This window comes from Lynx rufus, unplaced genomic scaffold (genome assembly GCF_022079265.1).
Source record: "Lynx rufus isolate CCGP_SWC_20201006 ecotype Redwood Valley unplaced genomic scaffold, mLynRuf1.p SCAF_8, whole genome shotgun sequence".
Lineage (NCBI taxonomy): Eukaryota > Metazoa > Chordata > Mammalia > Carnivora > Felidae > Lynx > Lynx rufus.
In genome coordinates this window covers 134,236,917-134,260,665 of record NW_025814896.1, presented here as the reverse complement: position 1 = coordinate 134,260,665, position 23,749 = coordinate 134,236,917, and the positions used below count along the sequence as shown (strand labels likewise).

The 23,749-nt window shown below is 49.6% G+C and overlaps 1 protein-coding gene and 1 pseudogene across 1 annotated transcript in view; both read left to right on the top strand.

The window, feature by feature from the left end:
* The window catches only part of ASAP2 (ArfGAP with SH3 domain, ankyrin repeat and PH domain 2), a 146,216-nt gene that overhangs the window by 40,102 nt on the left and 82,365 nt on the right, over nt 1–23,749 (top strand). Inside the window, exon 3 of the mRNA XM_047068041.1 lies at nt 13,599–13,744. Within this exon, the coding sequence (XP_046923997.1) occupies nt 13,599–13,744 (146 nt within the window). The remainder of the gene's footprint in view (nt 1–13,598; nt 13,745–23,749) is intronic.
* Nucleotides 1,464–1,903, top strand: LOC124503173 (60S ribosomal protein L26-like; annotated as a pseudogene).

Sequence of the window (23,749 nt, the reverse complement as noted above, 5' to 3'; positions counted from 1 at the left end):
TAGAATCTTAGGGAAATTGGGGTAAAAGCACAGGTAAGCAGGTGTCTACTCCGGCAGGACTAGCTGAAGATTTTAACATGCTAATGTGGATTGTGAGAGGAGATGTCCTAACCTTTTCCAGATTTGTTTGCTTATGAAATTGCCACTGACTCCCTTCCTCAATCCAACATAAGCCTCCACTTAGTTAAGCACAGCAGAACACCAGATGCAGACCGAACCCCTGCCCCCGCCCCCCGTCCCCCCTGGCCCCAGGCCACCTGTTCAGGGGTCCCTTCTCTGTGCCTGTCTTTGGAATAACTTGAGTTTCCCCCAGCATGCCAGTATTTGTGCCTTCTTCCCTTTGCACATTCTCTTCTGTCTGCTCGAAGTGACATTTTGCCACTTTATTAGAGGAAACTGAGGCGTGAGCAAGTTGAGAAGTTGGTTCTGGAATTTTAACATTGTACTCTGGGCACCCAACCTGTGTCCTTCCAGAGGTGCCACACAGCAGGCTGTTAGCCTGACCTTGGGGGACCTCCTATTTCTGTGATCTTTTTTACCCATCTAATAGATCATGCCAAGCTTGAGTTATTATAAGGCCATGAGTCTGAATTATTTTGAAGTCAGAGTACTGATCCTGAAGTCTTTATTTCAGGGCAGTGTTGTCCTGCTTCAAAAAAGTCACCTGAGGAAACCCTATGCCTTTTCCTGTGATGCTGCTGACACTGTTCACAGCATTTTGGAAAACTCTTCTCTAGAACTGCTTTTAGTAATACATTCTCTTGAATATTTTTGGTAGAGGGGTGTGAGTAAGGATAGCAGTAGACATCAGAGATCAGTGGGGCGCATTCTGGATGGGATTAGCCGTGGGCGACCACGGTCGCTCAGGAGCATTGTGAGTGTGCACTCCTTCTGCCTCTGGGGGCAGGTAGTTCCCAGTTCCAGATCCTTAGAGTGCTTAATGTCCTAAGGCAACTGCTTGCTGAGGAAGACCACTCATTTCATGTGTGATTGAAAGAACAACAACAAGAACTCCCCATTTATGCCTGATCCTGCCACATACCTTTCCCATCTTGCGTTCCTTAATTTCTCTGAGGCTGGGACTTCCCTGCCTGCTTTCCTGATTGGTCATGGATTGGCCCCATCTGACCTCTAACTGATCTCCAGCTGTCCCCAGTGTCTCTGTTCCGGGCTGGTTGACCTGTCCCTGCTGCATCAGCATGTCATGACCGTATCTGTCTTTGCATGCTGTCTGCCATCTGGCCCCATTCCCTGGTCCCTCCTGACCCAGGTACCTGTTGAAAACCTGCCCACCCTTCCCCACCCATCTCCATCAAGCCGACACTGGACCCGGCGTAGGCCTTCTTTACTCTCTTGTATTAGTCTTCCATGGCTGCCACGGCGACTTGCCATCAACGGAGTGCCTTAAATGATAAATTTATTTCTTCCCTTTTGTGGCCATCGCTGAAGCCCCAGGGGCCAAGATGAAGTTCAGTCCCTTTGTGACTTCTGACCGGACCAAGAACTGTAAAAGGCATTTCAGTGCACCTTCCTGCGTTCACAGGAAGATGCTTCCTTCCCCTCTTTCCAAAGAGCTGAGACAGAAGCACAGTGTCCGAGCCGTGCCCGTCCGCAAGGATGACGTAGTGTGAGGACACTACAAAGGTCAGCAAACTGGCGGAGTACTCCAGCTCTACAGGTAGACGTACGTTATCTGCACCCAGCGCGTACACGGTGGTCGGAGAAGGCGAGCGTCACTGCTGTCCGTGTGGCCTTCACCCTGGCGAGGTGGTTATTGCTAGACTGACACTGGACAAAGACCGCAGAAAGATCCTGGAAAAAGGAGCGTAAAGCCAGATCTCGCCAGGTAGGAAAGGAAAGGAGCATATAAAGGGAGGAAACAACTGAGAGGATGCAGGAATAAAGTGATCTGATACACAGCTTTCGGCAAAAACTTGAAATGAACAGGAAACCGACAAGCGTATCTCACGGCTTTGGAGGTCACGAGTCGGAGATGGGTCTCATGGGGCTGAAGTGGGGGTGTTGGCAGAGCTCCTTCCTGGAGGCCCAGGGGACAGGCGCTTCCTTGCCTTGTCCCGCTTTCAGAGGCTGCCTGTATTCCTTGGTTTGTGGCCTTCCCTCTTCAAAGCCAGCGATGGCCGGTAGAGTCTTTTTCGCACCCTGTCACTGTGACTCTTATTCTGCACAGGCTGCCATGACAGAACACCCACACTGGGTGGCTTAAACCACAGACCTGTGTGTCTCGTGGTTGTAGAGGCCGGAAGCCTGAGAGCATGGTGTCCGCACGGCCGGGTTGTGGTGAAGGCTCTCTCCCTGGCTTGCAGACGGCTGCCTTGGCTCCGTGTCCTCACGTGGTGGAACGCGTGAGGATGCCCATCGGGAGAGCCCCACCCCAGTGACCTCATCCAAACCTCATTATCTCCCAAAGCCCTCCCTCCGCATACCATCACGCTGGGGGTGGGGCTTCAAGATACAAGCGTAGGTGCAGGAAGAACACGGCACAGTTTTGTCCGCAGCCGATACTGAGTCCTCTGCCTCCCGCTTGCGCAGGTAAAGACCCTGTGGTCACACTGGGCGACGCCGATGACCCAGGATAATCTCCCCAGCCCAGAGTCAGCTGATTCACAACTTATAAATTTCACTTGCAACCTCAATTCCCATTTGTCAGGCAGCAGGACATCTAGGAGTTAGGTCCAGGGATTAGGAATAGGTCCAGGGATTTGGAATAGGTCCAGGGATTAGGATGTGCACATCTTTGGGGCAGGAGCAGACATTCTTCTGCCTTCCACACCTCACCTCTGAATTCTGAGTCTTGTAGTTGAATCTGTTTTGACTCTCGTTTAGCCAGAAATAAGAGTACCTAATAAACAGGCATTATTTACCCTTTAAATATTGCTCTTTATTATTCTCTAATAGTTCTATGTCTGTTGACCTCTGCTTCTCAATTAGAAGGCAGGTCCTTGAGGTCACTGACCAATTCTTGGAGGCAGTGTGGTTTAGGATAAGAGCACATGGGTGTTATAGTCTAAGAAGCCTGGAACAAATTCATGTGCCACTCAAAAAGCCTGTGGCAGGAAAATTACCTAATCGCTCTGAGCCTCAGTTTCTTCATATGTGAGACTGGGAATCTTAATACTTTAAAATGCTGTTAATAAAGATTAACCGAGGTGACGCAAGAGAAGTGACAGATCTGGTTCCGGGCACATGGTAAGCATGCAGCCGTGAATATACTTCCTGAGTGTTCTTGCACAGAGCCTGGCACATCCAGAGCAGGTGCCCAATAAATACCCATTTGTATGTGACCGTGTTTCCGCTGCGAGTTCTGAGACCGTCCTCTTACAGTTTTGGATGTGAGCAGTGTACATGAGGGTGGCAGAGTGTGTATTCTGCCGTGTGAGGATTGATACAGATTTATGTACAAGGGGGATTGGAGATGCCTTAGAGACGCCAGCTGTGTTTTTACAGCCAGGGAGCTAAGGATGGGTCTTACCGTCTCACCGTGGACCTACACTGTAACCTCAATATTGCCTCTTGGCCTGCAAAGCCTTTAATATTTACTCTCTGGCTTTTTAGGAGAAAGTTAGCCAACCTGAGCATTAGAGTAGTGGTTCTGAAACTTCAGAGCACCCCAGAATCCCCTGGAGGTCTTATTAAAACACGGGTTGCTGGGTGGCCCTGCCTTTAGAATTTCTGGTTCAATAGGGTGCAGGATGGAGCCTGAGAATTTGCCAATCTGCTGAGTTCCCAGGTGACGCCGAAGCTGCTGGTCTTTGAGAATAGTACCACACGTGTGCATACACACACACGCTCTCACACACACACACACACGCTCTCTCTCACACACACACACACGCTCTCACACACACGACTTTAAACGTTGGACTGAGCCAAAAGGGTATCAAGTATGTCCTTGTAGATACAACACAGTAGCAAGTATATTATGTTCACTCCCATTTTTCAAAACAGATGACCAGCCAGCCAGCTGTATTTTCTGGTACATCTTATGGACAGGTTTGCGGAAGCACTTATTATAATGGTTTAATAACTTTATAACTTATTATAATGTTTGTTGAGAAGCAATGTCTACGGTAATTTCCCCCCTCATGATAGACTGCTACTGACCTCTTAAAAACACCCAGTTTACATTTGTTCTAAAACTTCTTAGTGTAAAGTTTCCCAAGCTCTGTTTTAGTCCAGTGGTGTTTTCAGCTCCCCCAGTGGGAAGTTGAAGTGAGCGGGGATTTTTAGCTGTTTGACATATCAGTGGGTGGAAAAATTCATCTTTCTCAAGAAGGAAGCAACGGAAGACTTTCATTTTCCCTTCTCTAGAATGACTCCATTTTAAAGACGTGGTGGGGCTTTTTCCTGAGAGAGGGAAATCTCTTCTTCACCCTTGATCTGAATGTCCTAGAGAAGTTTGTCACATCCTTGAAATGAGAAGTACAAAGAAAGAAATGCTAATCTTCCCGTAAACCCTTACCCATACAAAAGGAAATGAGAATTTAGTAATTTTGTGTGCCTGTGTGTATTTCTCCATGTTATTTGTGATGCTAATTAGAATATGGCTATGAAATTAATACAGGGCTTAAGATTAATGCAGAGAATTGTCTCTATTATAGATATCATACAATTAGGAGAGAGCAGTTTAAAAGAAATCTGTGAAATAGTTTGGGAAGTGACATTTCATCGTGCATTCGGAAGGTCCTATATCTGGCATGATTTTCCACCTGTTACATGAGAGAATAACTAAATCACGGTAATCCCCAGTGATTGGCATGAATCCAGTGGAACCGGTATTCCCCTTTGTTGTGGCATTGAAAATTGGTGCATGGAGTTTTTTAAAAGCAGTTTGGCAGTTCATATGAAGAAAAATACAAATCTTGATGCGGGAAGATGCACAACAAGGCTCATTGCGTTGTCGTAGTGCCTTATCGCAGAGAAAACCCGAAAGCCTCCTGTCACTGAATTAGGACCTACTACCTGAGGGAATTATGGTTCTGTAGCAACACAAAGAAAAATACCGATGATGGAATATCCAGCCTATAAAAACTCGGGATACGAAATGTCTGATACCATATCTGTGATCAAAAGGAATAGGAGATTATAACACACAATAAAGAAAAGAAAATGCTTCTGTATTGATGTTCATAAACTGGAGAGTGGAGGCATAATAACAGTAATAAAAACCTGACACTCATGAAGCATTTGTTGTAGGGCAGGCACTATGCTAAATAAGTACTTTACTTAAATATACCCCTCCCGACAACTTTGTGACGTAGGTACTGTCCGTAACTCCACTTACAGATGAGGTCACTGAGGTGCAGAGTAGTCATTTGCCCGGGGCTGTACAGCTAGCAATTAGAGCAGCTGAGATTCAAACCCAGACCTGCTTCCCCCGCTCTGCTGTTGACCGTGGCACGCTGTCTGTGAATGAGGGCCCGCAGTGGAGAAGGAGCAAGCAGTAATGCGGTGGGAATGTACTAGATATCTGGCTGAGCCCTATGATCCTTTGGAAAACCTCCAGGTGGTTTTGGTTGATCACGACTGGTGTGACCCAGTACATGAGAAGCTCAAAGGTGAGTCAAGTGACCTTAGGGGAAGTGTGTTTAAAAAAAAAAAATCCAAAAAGGTAGTTAACCCCCATTACTGAATTGTAGGAGCAGCATTTAAAGAGGAACCTCAGAGTCTTCAAGCTGAAAACCTCATTGTAGGAGGACGTTGGAAGGTGCTGGTGCATCTTGGCTCAGGAGGGTAGGGAGAACGCATATCCAAAGGCGTTGTCTAGGATGAGGAAGTGAGATATTACGTGTTCCTCTCTAGAGGGTACTTTCATGGGATCGGGCTTTGACTCAAACACGAGAGAGGAGCTGGCTGGGTGAGCTGGTCACTGGCGTGGTGCCCCTCTTTTCTAAGGAGGTTGTAGGGGCCATGGCGACATTGACTCTGAGACCTTCAGAGGCCGTCCTCCTATAGGTCTCTGAGATGTTTGTGGGTTTGTGGCCTCTTCTCTTCGGGTTAAGAATAATGGTTGGAATTTAGGTGGGGAATTGTGGAATCCTGGTAGCAGTGATCAATGTATTAATCATGGAAGGATAGCTAATCAGAAGGAACGCTAGGATTTGTGACTTCAAGTCCCAAGTATTAACGTGAATCATACCGAGGGTCATGGTATCTATTTGGGAGGGACTTTAAAAGCTCACCCAGGCTAGGGCTTTCTCACCTGGCGTAGGTAGGGTCTGCGGACAGGGGTCTGTGTCCCAAAATGTGTATGAAAAATTATGTGACGATACCTTTTCCTTGCATCAAAACATTTTTCTGATTTTTGTTGGTGTCTGTCATCGACAGAAGATTAAAGAACCACTGATCTGGCTAAACCCTCACGGTTTACAGATGTGGGTATCATCACAGAGCCGATTCTCCGCCTTACTTACTGTGAAACATTGACTGCATTATTCAGAGAGTATCCGAACCTGGTTCCTCATCTGTAAAATCTCCCAGAGTTGTAGGGGTGAAAGATTGTGTGTGTGTGTGTGTGTGTGTGTGTGTGTGTGTGTGTGTGTGTAAATATATGTGTGTATGTGTATCCACAATTTTTCCTACACAAATGGCAGCTATTACATGAGGCTTGGAGACCACTGATTTTTCAAGGCTGCTTGTTCCTGGGCATGAAGACTCTGGGGGACCTCGCCACACCACAGGAGTGGTCTTTCCTTCTGGTCTGCTGGCTGTGCTATCAAAGAAGTGGGGCGGGAGGGCTCTGGGGAGCGTCTGGAAGTAATGTGAGTTGTGTCCTTCAGGGACGAGGAGGCAAGAATCAAGGGAAGGAAGGCTGAGAGCACTTTGCAGTGACCACATGCACGCTGTGTAGTGTGGCTGGTCAAGCCGCTTTGCCCACAGAGGGCATCCGTGCAGTTCGGGGGCGTAACGTTTCCAGCAGCGACAGTCCACAGCCAGCAGACGTTGATTTGCCTCCGTGCTTTCTGGGCCAGACCCCTGGGGACGCCAGGCTGAAGGGGCTCCTCGGCTGGAGCCCCTGCCTCCTCCTCTGCTTTGGTGGTAGAGCAGCCTGGGGGTGGGACGCAGCTCTTTGCATAAGGAGAGGCCGGGGTGAGTCAAGCAGCTGACTGCTTGGCTTTAATCTCTTGGACCGGATTCTGAAGCACAAGAGTCCTTTAGGCTTTATCTCCTCTGAGAAGCCTTTTCCTTCCCCAGCCCCAGAAAATGGACTCTTCCTCATCGCAGGCTGTGTTTCTACCTCCGGCAGCATCGCCAGCGATGGGCTGTTCTTGAACATTTATCGCCATCCTGCTACATTGTGCCTTGGCAGGTACCAGGGTTTATCTGTCTTTGTCCCTTCCAGATTCGACGGTCTTGAATACAAGTCTTAATCATGTCACTGTACAGCCTTTTGGGACCCTCTGTTACTTGGGATGCAGTCCTTCCTCTGACCCCCGCCAGATGCTCCCCGGACTCCGGCCATCCCTGGCCCCCGAGCATCCCCCGTGTCGTTCCCTTTCTAGCTGCGCACTCTGCACCGAACTGACGGGCGTGTGAGTCTTTCTCTCTTGCAGAGGTTTGCTCCTTGAGGCAGGGGCTGTGGTTCATGAATCTTTAGTGTTCATTAGTGCTCACTGCAGAATGGGCTTTCAGGGTGATTGGGTTGTTACCCTGTCGTAACCAGAAAGTTCTCGACTGGTAGCCCGTATTTGGGAGCTACAGAATGAGTACATACAAGTACATGTTGAGAGGTTTTCTGTACTCTGAGCCTGTAATCTAAAGTGACAGAAAGGACAACATAAAAAAAAAAGACCTCATCTAGTAGACTGGTCTCTGTTCTTCCCCCCTCCCCCTTTCCTCCCAAATGCGCTTTTCTGCGAGCAGTGGGAGTTTTATATAGAGGCAGGGGGGCTGTGTGGAGTTCTTCACACAGACCTCTCACTCTCATTTTTTTGTCATTAATATAGGGCGGGATCAAAGAGTACGCGGTGATCTCAGACTAAAGTTTTCATATTTCAATAGCCAGCCCACACCTTGACCTTAATTGACTCCATCGCGAGCTTCCTGTGCTAGACATAACCAGACTAGATACATCCGTGATGACCTCCGTAAGGACTGGTAGTTGCCGTAAGGTCAGCGGGGACGCCCCAGGAAAGAGTTAAAGGAAATGAGTTTTGAAAATAGAAAAGAGCACAGTATGTTGGAGAAATGGCAAGTGATGAGGCTCCAAGAGGGAGGCCACCTTTCCCTCCTGTCTGGCTTGTCTTGAGCGTGGGCTCAGGGGTTATAAAGTAGGAAGGGTGTTCTCATCAAACTGGTTTTGGTTATAGGCACCTGTGTCTTGTCAGAGATAATTCGGGTAGGTACTCGGGTCCCAAGGTCTGTCTCTATCATGTCAGCCTGTCCAGGAGAGACTGGCGGGGAGACAGAATATAATATCCTCCACAGGCACACAGAGCCAGAGCAATCTACCCGTTGTAGCTGACACCTGAGTTTAATTTATTTATTCTAGATGTTGCTTTCGGATTATAAAGATTATATGAGCTTCGTTTAGAAAATTCAGAGAAGCAGTAGAACAGGGGCTCCTGGCTGACTCAGTGAGGGGAGTACGCGACTCCTGGTCGCAGGGTTGTGAGTTCGAGCCCCACGTTGGGTGCAACGAGTACTGCCAAATAAGATCAAAAAGGAAAGAAGAAAAGCAGTAGCACAAAGTCATGGTCGTGGGCAGGTCCCGCTTCCCAGGTGACAGGCGGGGTGTGCTCCTGGTCTGCAGCCCTGGGCTGGGCGTGTCCGCTCCCACGGATGCTCCCGGGGCCGTGAGACGCCCACCCGGAAAGGGTCCAGTGTCGCATAGACCGCGCTGGTGGTTGAGTGCTCGCTGTGTTTACCACCGCTTAGCATTTTGATGCCTTTTCCTTTCAGACTCTTCTCTATATTCTAACTTTTTACAAAGTGGACACTAAATGTGCAGTTTTGTATCCTACCTTTTTTTTTTTTTTTTTAACGTATCCTGACCATGTTCCTAGTCCATGATTTCAAAAACCTCCATAGGACTCCACTTTGGAGAGACCGTTCTTTAACCGTTTCCACATTGTTGGAGCGCTGGGCGGTCTCCGTTCTCATTCTCTGCAGATTCTTCTGTACACACATCTCTTGGTCACCCGGATTGTTTCCTTAGAATAGATTTCTGAAGTGGGGTTATTGGATGGTAGAACTGCTGTGGGCTGTCGATACAGATTACCAGATGGTGAACTGAGCAGCTCTCATCTGGGACGACTCTGGAAATAAAGCTCTAAAAACGGTTTTCTCCCACGGGATGGATGGTCGCAGGGCAGAGATCCTGTCGGAAACAGGGACCTCTTTGATCCTGTCGGGAAACAGTTGTTCTCCCGGGAGATGCGTGCTCCACGTCAGATGCAAAAGCAGGCGAGGCATAGGGTCGCCCGCGTGCAGGGAAATGGTGTCCTTGATGTGCAGATTATCCTGACATTAAAATTGTGGCCCACGGGTGACTGTCAATCACCATGCAATCCAGGGAGTGTCTTTGTAAAGCCGCCACTGCAGAGAAACATACGTCTCTTCCTAAATGCACCCTTGGCGGAGCTGTCTGCATGGGTGGTTGGGATGTGTGGTGTCAGACGGGGTTGACCGGAGCGGCTGGCGGTCTGGCCAGGAGCAGGGGCTCGGATGGGCCGAGTCAGGGTGACCTGCCCACCCCCGTTGCTCTCTGGTTGTGGCCCTTGGTGTTTGGGTTACCGGCACGTGTGCTCGGCTGGCGGACTGTGACACTTCCGTCAGCCTAGAGCCGAGAGCGGTGGCTGCGTGACGAGTAGATGAGAGAACGCTGGAGGACTGGGTGTCAGGAAACCTGAGCTTTTGCTCCAACGCTGCTCCAGATCTGCTGTGTCACCTTGAGCAAGTCGGCACCCTCTCTGAGCTTTGCGCTCCTGTCTGTAAAGAGAGGCTTCTGGGCCGGGGCCCATTTCAACTGAAAAGACCTAGTGGTGGGCATGGATGGCCCTGAGGAGGAGGGCCTGTGCTGCCCTGTGATGGTTTTGAGGGTTGAGCGCCGCGTGCAGGCCGGGGCTTTCCACCTGAGAAAGCGTTCACAGCCTCTGAACACACGAGGCTCCACGCCGCTCCCTGGGGTCGACTACCTTCCTCTTTCTTCCCTGTTTGGAAATTGCCACCTGACCTTGGAGCCCCAGTTCAGATGTCGGCTTCTTGGCGTCTCTGAATCCTCAGCACCTGGCACGGCACGGGCCATCGGCGGCATGGATTAGCGTGTCCTTCCCTAGAGGCACATGCCAGCTACCACGTGCGCCCTCGTCGTCGTGTCCCGCCCCAGCACGTGGTCCCACCCCTGTTGCAGGCTTGGGGGTAACGAGTGAAATACATGAGGTGGAAGTAAGGGTTGGTTGAAGGTGAGTTGGCTCTGGGCCCCCGCTGTCCTTTGGCAGTGCTGGGCCCCCGGCTTGCTTCCTCGCTGTGCTTGGCCCTTTGTAGAATAACACAGGGTTAATAAACAGGCAGCCTTTGTGCTGTTAGGGTCCATCTGTTTGGGCTTCCACTGTATGCTCGGGGCCTTCTCCTTGGTACCGGGGTTTTTGAAAATAACAGAACCAAGTAAACTGAAAAGCACACAACAAAACGCTGTCCTCACTTCTAAATTCAGAACGGACGTGTGCTTACTGGCTTCGTAATAGACTTTTCTGTGAGACTCTCTCATTTCATCCCTTTACTTGGGTTGGTGGAAAGTGTGACTTCGGGGCAGTGGGATGTGGGAAACGGAAGGGCCGTGGGGTTAGAATTGAGAAAGAAACAGAGTCTTGTCCTGCCGTGGTCTCGGTGACTTGGAGCCTCATTTTCCTAAGTCCCTCTCACATGAAGGATTTGGGGTTCTGGATCATTAATATGAACCAGAGTTTAAGATATATTTGAACATTGGGGGAGGCAAGAGAGCGAGCTCTTTTTAGAAAAACAGCTTTCACAATTTCGTAAATAAAAGCTGATAGACCAGTTTGGGTTCCTTCCAGAAACTTTATTCCCAAGCTATTTATTTTGGGTTCCTATTTTAAGTTTGTTTTCGGCAAAAGAAAAATAAAGGCGCTCAACTACTTTCTGTTCTCTAGTAGGAAAATCTCAGAACTTTGGGCGATCTGGACCAGTGGGTCAATCAGTTAATCTGTATTTATGGAGGGTTTACTGTGCTCACAGTGGGGCACCACACTGCTGTTTCAGGAAGACACAGAGAGATACGGGGCTACGGTCTTTCTCAAGAAGCTACCAATTTGTTTGCAAGGAGAGAAATTTGTGTTAACAACCCCAATGAGGGGCGCCTGGGTGGCTCAGTCGATTGAGCATCCGACTTCAGCTCAGGTCATGATCTCGCAGTTTGTGAGTTCGAGCCCCGCGTCGGGCTCTGTGCTGACAGCTCAGAGCCTGGAGCCTGCTTCGGATTCTGTGTCTCCCTCTCTCTCTGCCCCTCCCCTGCTCATGCTCTGTCTCTCTCTGTCTCAAAAATAAATAAAAACATTAAAAAATAAATAATAATAAAAAAAAAAACCAGTGAGATCAGCGTGAAGAGGGTCCCACTGACCTAAGTTGGGACAGTTTGAGCATCAGAAATAATGACTGCAGTGGAACAGAACACTTGAGACGTGTGAGATCATGGTGATCATGATGGACCAAACACTTCATTGATGACGGTTGGGGTTGCTGGAAGCAGCACGTTATTTTGAAGATTTGTAAGGGAAAGAATGTTTTAAGACATAACCTGTACGAGGCAGTCGATTGAGAAGCTCCAAGCCAGGGATGACAGGAGGTTCGTCATTCTTCCTGGTGCTGCAGCGTGAAGCCTTGCTGTCTGTCCTGCATCGGGTTGGCTGACGACCAGTGAAGACAAGGCAGGTTCCTCTTTCCCCCAGGTGGCTGACCATGGGAGGCAGCCCGCAGAGTGGACAGAGGGTGGATTTGACCCCTGCCCCACCTCTTACCAATCGTACCATCTTGGGCGAAGAATCGTATCACCCCGCTGAGTTCCACCCCATTCAGAAGGTAATAGGGATGATAATGTTAACACCTCAGAGTGTTAACCAAGTTAAGTTGAACAAAGGCTTTAAAGGCCACCTGGTAGGCATTAACTGAAGGTGAATTCCCTCACCCGGTGAGTGCCCCGTGAGTGTTCACTTAGAGCGGCACAGGCACCATTTTGAGGGGCTCCCCCCTGGCTCCCAGGGCGACTTAGGTCTCTGCATTTCTGTTTTCTCCCACCCAGTGGAGTGACCTCAGCACCAGACGTCTGCTGTGGCCGTCGCTCCCTTCCAAAGCCACACTGGAATTGCCCATGTCTTGACCACCAACTTTTGAAATAGTTCTAAAAGAGCATGCGGTTGGAAAGGAACTGCCCTTCGCTCTTAACCGCATGTGCCAGAATCACAACTAGAGTGAACTACGAGGTATAACTGACCCATCTCTGAAATGGAATTTTAAAAATCAAAAACTTGGGCACGTGGTTTTGGCGAGGCAAGCCTTCTCCATCAGTGACACAGACACCAGTGCACAGAACCCTGCCCCCCCCCACCCCCAAACAAGCTGGTTTGAACTCTGGCTCGGCCACTTGCTGATTCTGTTTTCCAGGACAACTTATTTGATCTCTTTGAGCCCCGATTTCTTTTCACCATGATGAGAAAAAATGCATATGTCTTACAAAGTTGTCGTGAGGAGTGGAAAAACATAAACTGTGCATCATATGAATGACATCTGCTGTTGCTCACTACCAGTCAGTGCTGTTGGGTGGGGGCCGATGTCAGCCACACTCTTCTTTGATTCTCCCCTTATCCTTGTGAGTATCGCACAGCAGATCTCTGACCTTCCGGTGGCTGAGACATTGTGTCATTTACTCACCGGAGTCACGTACGTGCTCCTTCCATGCCACGGAAGGCATGGGCCTAGAACCCAGATCTGAGGGCTATTCTGCTCTGCCACACATTCTTCAGGACCCATATGTGTGTTTTTCTGTCTTGTTTGCTGAGTATAGTCTCAGAAATGCATTTAATTTATCCAGAACTCTCAAGTCCTTTTCTGAAATGTCAAAGGAAAAAATAAAAATAAAAACAAGGAAAAAGGGCTTAAACAGTGAAATTAATTTTCTCTTCTGTTTGGTAGACTCATGTCGGAAGCCCCTGAGGCCACCACTGGGGGTCCAGGGCATAGCGCCTCCCTGGTAAGGTGGGCAGGCACACCATTCACGGGTCATGGGAATCTGGCTCAGGGTCGGGGCGGCCCATCACAGACAAATGTTCCCCTTGCTTGCCATGGTTTTCAGGCCCAGGTATTGGCTGGCAGTGGTTTTCTTTACCCGAGGAAGAATCTGGGGACTTTCCCTCCCAGTCATCGTGCTTGTCCTTTGGGATCTGTTGCCAGCACGACGGGGCGTTGTCAGGACGGCAAAGTGATTTCTGTTCCTGGTGCACCTTGACTTGTCTCAGGTTTTTGTCCTGCTGATGTGTTCAGTTTTATTCACAACTAAGAAGAGCCTGCTGAGGACGGGGATGGAGAGGTTGCCGTATTAACCACGCATCTCACCTTGCTGCCCGTAGCTCACGTGGAAAATGAAGAGCAGTACACCCAGGCTCTGGAGAAGTTCGGTGGCAACTGTGTGTGCAGAGACGACCCGGACTTAGGAAGTGCATTCCTGAAGTTCTCAGTGTTCACAAAGGAGTTGACGGCACTTTTCAAAAACCTGGTAAGTGTCCACATACACGTGCAGCTGGTGGGTCACGTGTGACGTGCCTGCCGTGGCTTTATTTTTCTATTTTACTTTTTAAAAATTTGTCTTTAAAGTTTATTTTTGAGAGAGAGAGAGAGAGAGAGAGAGAGTGTGTGTGTGTGTGTGTGTGTGTGTGTGTGTGTGTGTGTAAGCAGGAGAGGGGCAGAGAGAGATGGGGACACAGAATCCAAAGCAGGCTCCAGGCTCCAAGCCGTCAGCACAGAGTCCGACGTGGGGCTCAAACTCACGAGCCCTGAGATCGTGACCTGAGCCGAAGTCAGATGCTCAAGTGACTGAGCCACCCAGGTGCCCCTGCCGTTACTTTAGATGGAAAGGTAGCTCGGTAGAGGATAGTTAAGGTTTGTTTGATGAACAGGAATAAATTTCATAGCTCATGTGGTACCTAAAGGAATTGTATTTTCCATCACATTAGGTCACTTTGGAATACATTTTAGAATTGCAATTTTCATGGTCACACGGCTTTTTAAATTCAAGTCAGCCTTTTAAATATGCACAGCTGTGGGACAAAATGGATAAAAGCATTCATCTTCTTAAGGGCCTCTGACTTTAATTTTTAAGTTTCTAAACTATGTAGAATAGTCCTGTTTCTGGTAATTATGGTAGGCATTTAAACTTAACAATATTTAACAAATATGTTTCAGGCCTGTCTTACACAGCAAGGTAACCTATAATCAAAGCACAGAAATTGCTATGAATATTTAAAGGCCTTTTATGCTCCCAAATGCAGAGCCTAAAAAAAGTCACTGAAGTACATGGAAACACGGAACAGGCACTTCTTGCCTGCGGTAGGTGCCGGGGAGCCGGGGTGAATGGGGTCTTTCTCGGGCTTGGCAGCTCTGTGCCTTCCCTTGTGGGAATAGAGTCCCGAACACGTGGACGGCCCGAGAGGGTGTTTGTGACCTGCCGCCTGGTCTCTTCCACAAGGGGAATGTATGCCAGGATGGTCCCCACATCTCTTTCCTGTTTCGCTCCCCCAAGGTCATGGGTGACCAGAGCGGGTCAGGGTCGCCAACAGCAGTGCCTTTCTCATTTCTCCCGTCCGCATGCGAATTACAAGCGAAAAAAGTAGCTCATCGTTCTTGGAGTGATGATGATGGCAGGTTTGTACGTCTGGCTGGAGGAGGTGGCAGGGAGGGGACATTGTGTATGAGCTAATAAGGGAGAGGGGAAGGAACCAGGTCCTTAAGACTCTGTCTTCACTTGTAAAATATTTCAGTTAGGAATGGTAGCACTAAAAAGCCATTACTGTACTTGAGTTTTTTACTCACGTTAATTTGCAATCTCGTGGGGTTTTATCAATTTGGTCACTCGTTTCTTCATGCTCCAAACAGGCTGGCAGCCAGCACCTCGAACAGGGAGCTCCAGCCCCCCATCGGCCCACTCCCTGGACCCCGGCAGACATGCTTATTAGGTTCTCACCACTGAGTCAGATTGGAGCTTTTTTTTTTTTTTAAACTGGAGAAGGGGCACCTGGGTGGCTTAGTTCATTAAGCACCTGACAATCAATTTCAGCGCATGTCATGATCTGAAACTCAGAACTCTGATCTGAAACATCAGGAACTCATGTTCATGAGTTACAGCCCTGCATGGGGCTCCTTGCTGACCATGCAGAGCTTGCTTGGGATTCGCTCCCCTTCTCCCCCTGCCCCTCCCCGGCTTTGTCTCTTTTTCTCAAAATAAATAAATAGACATCAAAAAAAATTTTGAAGCTGGAGAAGCTGAATGGTCCCAGGGAAGACCTGTGGGGGTCTTCTTGTGACACAGGCCGCCTGCAGCCCACTCTCCCAGCGCCCCTGTGGGTCCGCCCCTTCCCTGCTCTGAGCGCCTCGCTCTTGGGTAGGAGCGAATGGCCTCCAGAATGAAAGACCAAAATAAGCAGAAGAAAGGACTTAGAGGAAACGGGCAGCGTGAAGGGCAGAAGAGAACTTTAAAGAGGCTGCATTTAATGCCTCAGAGAGATCAGGGTAGACCTTGTGTCAGAGGGAAGGGGCCGGGATGCAGCGTATCGTTAAAGGACAGAGACGGTTGCTGTGAGAAAATGTAAAAGCAAAAATCCAGTGAGAAGGTTGCAATAGAGGCCTCTCAGAAAACAGATAAAAAATAAAGCAAAACAAAAACATGGAAAATAAAAGACGAGATGAGGATTAACCCTCAGTGGACAGGTGCCTCAGAGAGAATGGAAAACAGGAAGGTGTCGTGAGCATAACAAGGTGTGGCTGGTCTCCAGATCAAAGGCCGGCCAGTGCGCGGAACAGTGAGGGAAGAGGACCCACCGCAGGTGACCGGTCTTAATGCTTCAGAAGGCACGTGGTGGATTAAGAATCAGTGGTGTCGGGGGCACCTGGGTGGCTCAGTGGGCTCGGCGTCCAGCCCTTGATCTCGGCCCAGGTCATGATCTCATGAGTTCGAGCCCCGTGTCGGGCTCTGTGCTGACAGCAAGGAGCCTGCTTGGGATGCTCTCCCTCCCTCTCTGCCACTTGTGTGCGCTCTCTCTCTCTCTCTCTCTCTCTCTCTCTCTCTCAAAATAAACATTAAAAAAATCAGTGGTATTGGACATCTCAGCAGGAACGCTGGCATTTGTGAGGCACGGAGCAAGGCCACCAATATCCCAAGGAGCACGAGTCTAACCTGGAATCCCAGCAGCTGCACACGGAGGTAGAAGCAGAGACACTTTCAGACATGCAAGGCTCAAAAAGTGTGGCGCCAGTGCGTCATTTCTCTGGAACTCCTGAAGGATGTGCTTTAGCAAAATGAAGAGGGAAGCCAAGAAAGAGGAAGATGTGTGAGTCAGGAAACAGGATCCAGCCAGGAGGGAGGCGGTGACAGGGACCCCAGGAGGACGGCGAAGGGAACGCCAGCAGGGCCTCCCCCTCACCCAGGCAGCTACTCTTTATCTTCATCCGGCTCATCTCTACACCTGGTTTTTCTCTGCTCTGAAATGGGAGAGGACGATGGATTTGGAGTTGTGTGTGTTCGTTTTGTTTTGTTAGAGAAAACGAGACCGAGAATACCATACCCAGTTTTGTGTGTGGAATTTGCCGGTTGCTTTATTCGTCTTAACTTACTTCATCTCTACAACAACCCTGTCGAGCGAGTCCGTGTTCCCCCTGCTCTGTAGGTTATATGACTGAGGCATGCGGTTGGAAAGGAACTGCCCTTCGCTCTGGCACCGCATGTGCCAGAATCACAACTAGAGTGAACTACGAGGTATAACTGACCCATCTCTGAAATGGAATTTTAAAAATCAAAAACTTGGGCACGTGGTTTTGGCGAGGCAAGCCTTCTCCATCAGTGACACAGACACCAGTGCGCTTAAATAAAACCGCCCCTTCTTCTCCTGATTTTCTGCAAAACTGTGGGCAGGGCAGGGCCCAGACCTTGCGGACTACTGCTCCGCCCACCACCCCACGGCTTTGCCACCTTGAGCACTGTGGGAGTCCCGGCAGGGCCCCCGCTTTCTGCAGTAAGTTGTCAGTGGCCATCGTTAATGAGCACCCATGGGGCAGTAACCCTGGCGTGAGGCATTAAGGGGACACTTGTTCCTGCTGGTTCCTTCTGTTCCTGACGGCTGTGGGAGACGGCTTGTGTTACCTTCATCTGATTGGCTTACCGGGTCTGTAGTGATCACGCGACAGAGTTGGGATTCAAATCCAGGTCTTAAAACTCCAAATCCAGGGGCACCCGGGTGGCTCGGTCAGTTAAGCATCCAACTCGATTTCAGCTCAGGTTGCCACCTCACGGTTCGTGGGTTCAAGCCCCGTGTCAGACTCTGTACTGATCAGGATTCTCTGTTTCGTTTTCTCTCTCTCTCAAACAAAACAAAACAAAAAAACAAACACAGCTCCAAATCCATACTGTGTCCACTGTGGCATTTAAGGAAATTGAGCCTTCTTGTCAGCTGTTCTGGAGAGGAAAGGATCGAACAGGAGGGATGGCAGTGTGGGGAAAGCGTAGAGGGAAACGCAGGCCAGGCTGAGTGGCAGTGGCCATGAGGCAGCCGGGTGGCCTTGGTTTCCTCATTGTAACACAAGGGTGGGAAAACCAGGCCTGCCTCAGGGCCAGCACCAAGAGGAAAGGAGTAAGCGGGAAAGGTTTTTTGTAAATTAAGCCCAGCACACAGTGACATCTTAGCGTCGTTCTGAGACGCTAACTTCAGTTCTGGTCATAGGAGCTTCCTGTTAGCGCAAGACTGTGTGCGTTCCTTTAGTTTCAGCTTTTACTTCATGGAGTTGGGGTTGTTGATCCTGTTTCTGGCAAAGATCAGAGAGAGAGGGAGAATGTCTTATTGGTACCAAAATTAGCTTTAGCATCATCAGGCCTGATTTTCCAGGCCGGTGGTGACGGCAAAGCTGCCCGGCCACCAGAGCACCAAGAGGCCGCTTCTAAGAAGCTGTTGCTGAGAGCGAGCTGATTACAGGAAAATTCTCCTTTTTTGGTATTTTGTATACCATTCTTATTCCTATTTTTGGTCACATCTGTCCTATCTCTTATTTTTACAGCCTTGCTCTTACTTTCTCTCAGGCATTTAAAAACATTTCAGTTTTGGGTGGCTGAGATTGTCAATTCTCCCCTTGTCCGGACAGAAGAATTACCGCCTACCTGCTTTGTGGCGTGAAAGGATGTTTATAAAGCCGTTGGAACATCTCCAAAGAAAGGCCAACTTAATATAAAGTGAGATCTTGTTACTAAGGGGTGAGATTCTCACCTTCAGAGAGCCTCTGAATTTTCTCTGTAGTTAATGCAGAAAAGGGGAGAAACAAGGCAGCTCCAGAAATGTAACATGTGTGAAATGAAGCTGGTTCTAAACTCAGCCCAGTTTTCTTAGGTTCTTCTTCCTCTTAGCAGATGGGTGTGAGAATCCTGGAAAGATTTTCCAGGGACCACTTCTGTGCTGAGAGGTGGCTTTGTATTAGAGGACAGACTGCTGAAAGGTCATCCCCAGACACGGAGTCCCTGTGTCCTCTTTCAGAGAATTGGTAGTGAACTGAGCGCTCACAGGTGGCAAACTTCCCCAGGTGGGATCAGGGCCAGCGGGTGCCCAGGGAAGGAGGGCGTCCCAGCGTCAGATCCGGGGGCGGAGGACATTTCACCTCTCTCACATTGAAAGAGGAATTTGAGAGTTCCACTGACCAACATGCACGTAAGTCATGAATTTATTTTACATGACTAATCGACGTGACAAGGCATCACAGCAGCAGAGTACGGAGCTAGTGACGTTCTGTGGGGGAACGTGGTGGCCTGCGGGCCGTGTCCTCGGGACGTGGGCACAGCCCACGGAGAGGCGTCCCGCCCCGCCGTGCGGGGAACAGTCCAGCAGTGTTCTCCTGCCACGCCCTCCACGCCTGCCCAAATGTGAGCTGATGCCCCAGGTTAATACGGCTCATCTCCTTGCTTAGTGTACAGAGAGCTTCCTGCCAGAGGCCTTCACCCTCAGTACGTACACGGACGTCTTCTCTTTTAACGTCTTTTGTTGAAAATGTCTTCTATATTAAAATGTCTTTCTTTCTTATCAACGACAGGGACACTGGTTATAATTTCCTCTTCTTGGGAGGAAGGCGTAACCACTGTTTGGGGCATAAATTAATGAACTACGCTGAAGTACAGAGAAACCCCTAGTGTCTTGTCCATGGTGTATGGGGCTCTCTGCCCCTCGATTGGTGCCAGACTGTGCCCTCTCCATTTCTGACATTTTGGTGTCCTCTCCTTTCCCTGCTAATTGCTGGTGTTTTGCTGCTGCCAGCGCCTGCCCCCACGGTTTCTTGCTCCACAGCACTGGTTGCTGGAGCAGAAGCTAACTTGGCCGTAGGCTTGTATGAAAAGTAAAAGTCTCTAAGCTTTGAGTGAGGAGGGCAGGAGGGCTAGAGCCTCTCCAGGAGGATGGAGTCTGTGGACAGACCTACTGACGGTTACTTGGGACGCCTAGAAACCTTTGCACTGGTTTCTTAACTGGCCTGATACACGGCGGGAAATGCTTTGTCTTAGACCCGCAAAGACTTCAGCACTGTATGCTTCTCCCTACACTCCCAGATCCCTGACCAGAAAAGAAAACACATCCTTAACTTTGACTAGAACAACAAAAGCAGTAAAGCTAATCTGAGGGCCCCATATCTTGGCTGCAGCACAGACACCTAATATATGTAAAAGTACTTCAATAATATTTTTCTTTCTTTCTTTCTTTCTTTCTTTCTTTCTTTCTTTCTTTCTTTCTTTCTTTCTTTCTTTTTTGAATGTCGGGGCTGCCTCGCTGTGATCCCCATGGCACACTGACTTGTGGAAGTCAGAGAAAGTGGGAAAGTTGGGGGTGGGAAACAGAGGGGGGTGACTGGCTGCCCACTGGTGCTCTCCAGGCAGTAAATGCTGCCATCTGGCCGGGGACACACAGATGCTTTTATTAGAAGCAGTGTGTGCTCCAGTGGCCACTGTGCAAATGCCACAGAGCCCTGAGGGTATGGCCCCTGCCTTGGTCCTTGGGTCCCTGGGGTGGAGATGGGGCCGGGGAGTCCTCAGGTCTGTCTGCACACGAGCATCATTGCAGGTTTTATGAACATGTCCTGCACGTAGCTTTAATGACTTGCCAGGTGCACAGAGGACACACTATTATGACATATTCATATAATGATTGATTGAATCATAATAATGAACTCAAAACAGGGTTTGTCTTCTCTCTCACCATCCTGTAGTTTCTCAATTGCTGGCTATTAAAAGGGACAACCACCATGATATAGGGGACCTTGAACTTAAAAAAAAAAAAGCTTTTGTGAAATCTAAGAGGGAATGTGTGGACAGATGGGGGTAGAAGATATGAACGAAGGCAGAGGGTCCGCGGGATCCTGGCAGCCGGAGAGCTGGAGGAACAGCCCTGATACGTGACCTCAGTGACCAAGAGGCCACAGTGACCTTTTCCCTGACTGTGTAAAAGCAGAGGACAAGTTCTGGTAGCACGAGGAGAAGCGTTAGAGGGAGGAGGGGACGGCAGGTGTTCACTGTGCTGGGTGAGGTTGGTAAGGGAGGGAGAAAGTGACAGAGGGGCGGGGCTGGTGGCTGTGAGAGGTTGATGGTACAGAGGGCGTCTCTGAGCTGTGCTCCCGGTGTCCCCTCCTGTTGGCAAATTGCTCGGCCAGGAGTCCCGCCCCTGCCCCTGTGGGGTGTCAGTCAGTGGATTTATATAGATCAATTCAAGGTCCTAGGTTCTTTGTGTACATTCCCCTCTCTTTGGGAATTTTCAGCTACTAATCAATCATTCCTTAAAATCTAAAACTTGGCAAACCATATCCGTGCTTGCATATCTCAGATTCCAGTTTACAGAACATGTAGGCATGGTGGAATCCTCTGGGGCCTCTTGGAGATGCAGACTGCCAGGCCCTCGTCCCCTAGGTCTGCAGAACCAGGATCTTTATAAGGTCCCCAAGGGACAAGTAGGCACACAGGTGGAGAAGCATTGCTCTAGACCAGAGGTTCTCCAAGTGCAGTCCCGGGCCCAGCAGCACCGGCACCACCTGGAACTCGTTCACGTAAAAATCACAGCCCCTTGCCGCACCTACTGAATGGTGGTTCTCAGACTTGGGTGCCGGGCAGCTGTGAGAACACTTTGTTGGGCCCGTTCTGAGAGTTCCTGAGTATGTGCATGTCTGATAAGTTTCCCTGTAATGCTGACCTCGCCGGTCAGGAGCCAGCTAGCCTAGAGGACAGCGGGGTGAAGTGCCTGTGAGGCTTCTTACCCCCAAGAAGAGGGACGCTGATGCTTGGGCCTCTGTGAGCCCAGCAAGGATCTCCCAACCTTGCATTCTAGGAGGTAAGAAGTTTGAAAGGGTGCTTTCATTTTTGGTCGATGGCTTAACTTTCACAGCATGTGGGCTTCAGGAGAAGTTGTGGAATCCTGGGATGGCACGCATCCTGGGTTCTCCCGGTCGGCGCTCCCCTGAGCCTCGGAGCTGGCCGTCCGCGGTTTTCAGCATGGCTGCAGGTGGGCCAAAGTGTGCAGCTTTAGCACCTAGCGTCGAATGGAAAAGAGGGGCAGAGGGCCACCATTTTCTCTCCACTTGGAACCGTGAAAGATCAGAGCAGTGTGACTGGCAGAGACGCAGCGTGCAAGGCAGAAACCAGGTCAGCCGTATCCCCCCGTGTCTCTGGTGTGAAAGTTGCCAGTGTGTTTTTGGCAGCTGGCTGGTTTTGATCTTTCAGTTTGTGTCAGACTTAACTCGAGATCAGCGTGGGCTCCCCTCCCTTCGTTTTTAATTAAACAAATCAGCGGCGGGGCTCTGCAGGCGGCCTGGGAGCCTGTGTCCCCGGTGCCCCACACGGGAGACCCCTGCTGGCGGTGGGGGGCGAAGTCTCTTCACTGCCGCCAAAAGCCAAGTGACCTGATGGTTCCCCTTGTGCATCAAGGAACCAGAGGGAAATTCTGACGGAGACGGCCCCTCAGAGAGAAGCCCGTGTTCAGTGTCTCAACTTCTCCTGCTCTGCTCTCAGGTCATGTGTATGAGGCTGTCTCTGGGAGCGAAAGGATAGGTCAAGCTCAGGCTCCCGCCTCTCAGCTCGACTCTGCTTCTTCTCACTGGGATCCGGGGGCCGAGGGCGTGACTCAGCCCTCTGTTGCTTTACAGATCTGTAAAATGGGAATAACTGTACCTACTTCTCAGAACAGTTGTAAGGGTCAAATGAGATCAAACGGCCCAGTGCCATTTAAAGATTTGGACCATTTTACCTAACAGCTTCTGCTTCTGCAACACCTCTTTGCCTGGATGCCCATTCGTTCAGGGAAGCAGCCTTTGGAAAGCACATAGAAAACTTTGAACCTACCAGGCACACTCCTGCCGCAGGGCCTTCCTGTGAGAAATTCCTTCTGCTGGGAAGTCTCTTCCACCGGCTTCTCCCAGGGCTCGGGGCCTCACTTCATACTCTGCTCAAATGTCACCTTCTGAGAAGGCCTTTACGACCGCTATTTGAGAGTCCCATCCCGCGAGCAATCATGGCACCTTTATTTGTAAGATTTATAGTAGCCCCCAAACTGGAAAGCACTCAGAAGTCTGTTGGCAGGTGTCTGGATAAGCAGACGGTGGCGTAGCCAGGCCGTGGACTGCTCAGAGGACAAGGAGCGGGCCGTGGATGGCTCTCCGGGCAGGTGTGCTCGCACTCAGCACGGTTACGCAGGCAGCCACGAAAGGGAGCACGTACTACGCGGCTCCATATGTATAAGATTCTAGAAAACACAAACTGTTCTGTGGTGACAGAAGTAGAGCAGTGGCAGCCCAGGAAGTGAGGAGCAGGGGGTTAGGGGTGGCAAAGGGGGCACAAAGATACTTTTGGGGGATGGATGTGTTCGCTGTCTGGATCTTGGGTACCGTTTCATGGGTGTGTGTATATATGTCATAACTTAGCAAATTGTGCATCTTAAAATGTGTACAGCTAGTTGCATGTCAATTACATCTTTATAAAGCTGCTTAAAAACATTTAAGTTATTGGTATAAGGCATTGATGTTCAGTAGAACTTTTGCACTGATGGAAATGGTCTACATCTGTCCAGTGTAATAAACCAGTAACCAGCTGTGGCTCTTGAGCACTGGAAATATGGCTAGTGCAGCTAAGGAACTTGGTCTTTAACTTGATGTAATTTAAGTGAGAGTGGGTGCACATAGCTGGTGGCTACCACGGGTGTATAGGCTTCCCTGCTACTCTAACACCCTAGCAACACCACCCACATACCCTCCTGGGTCTTAGGCTCTGGCTCCTGGAAATAACGTGAAGCTTCCAGCAGGTAATGGGAGTTTCGTATGTGCTTATCCTTACTAATATGGAAACCTCTACTAAGAACTGTGCCCTTAATTGGAGCAATGAGGTCCGAGGTCTTTTTGCAGCCCTCCACCCCGACAGGGAGGTGCTGGCCCTGTGCCAAAGCTGGACACATGGTTTGCCTTTCTTTGAAGCCTCGATTCTACTTGTTTAACTCGGTGACTGAGCAGC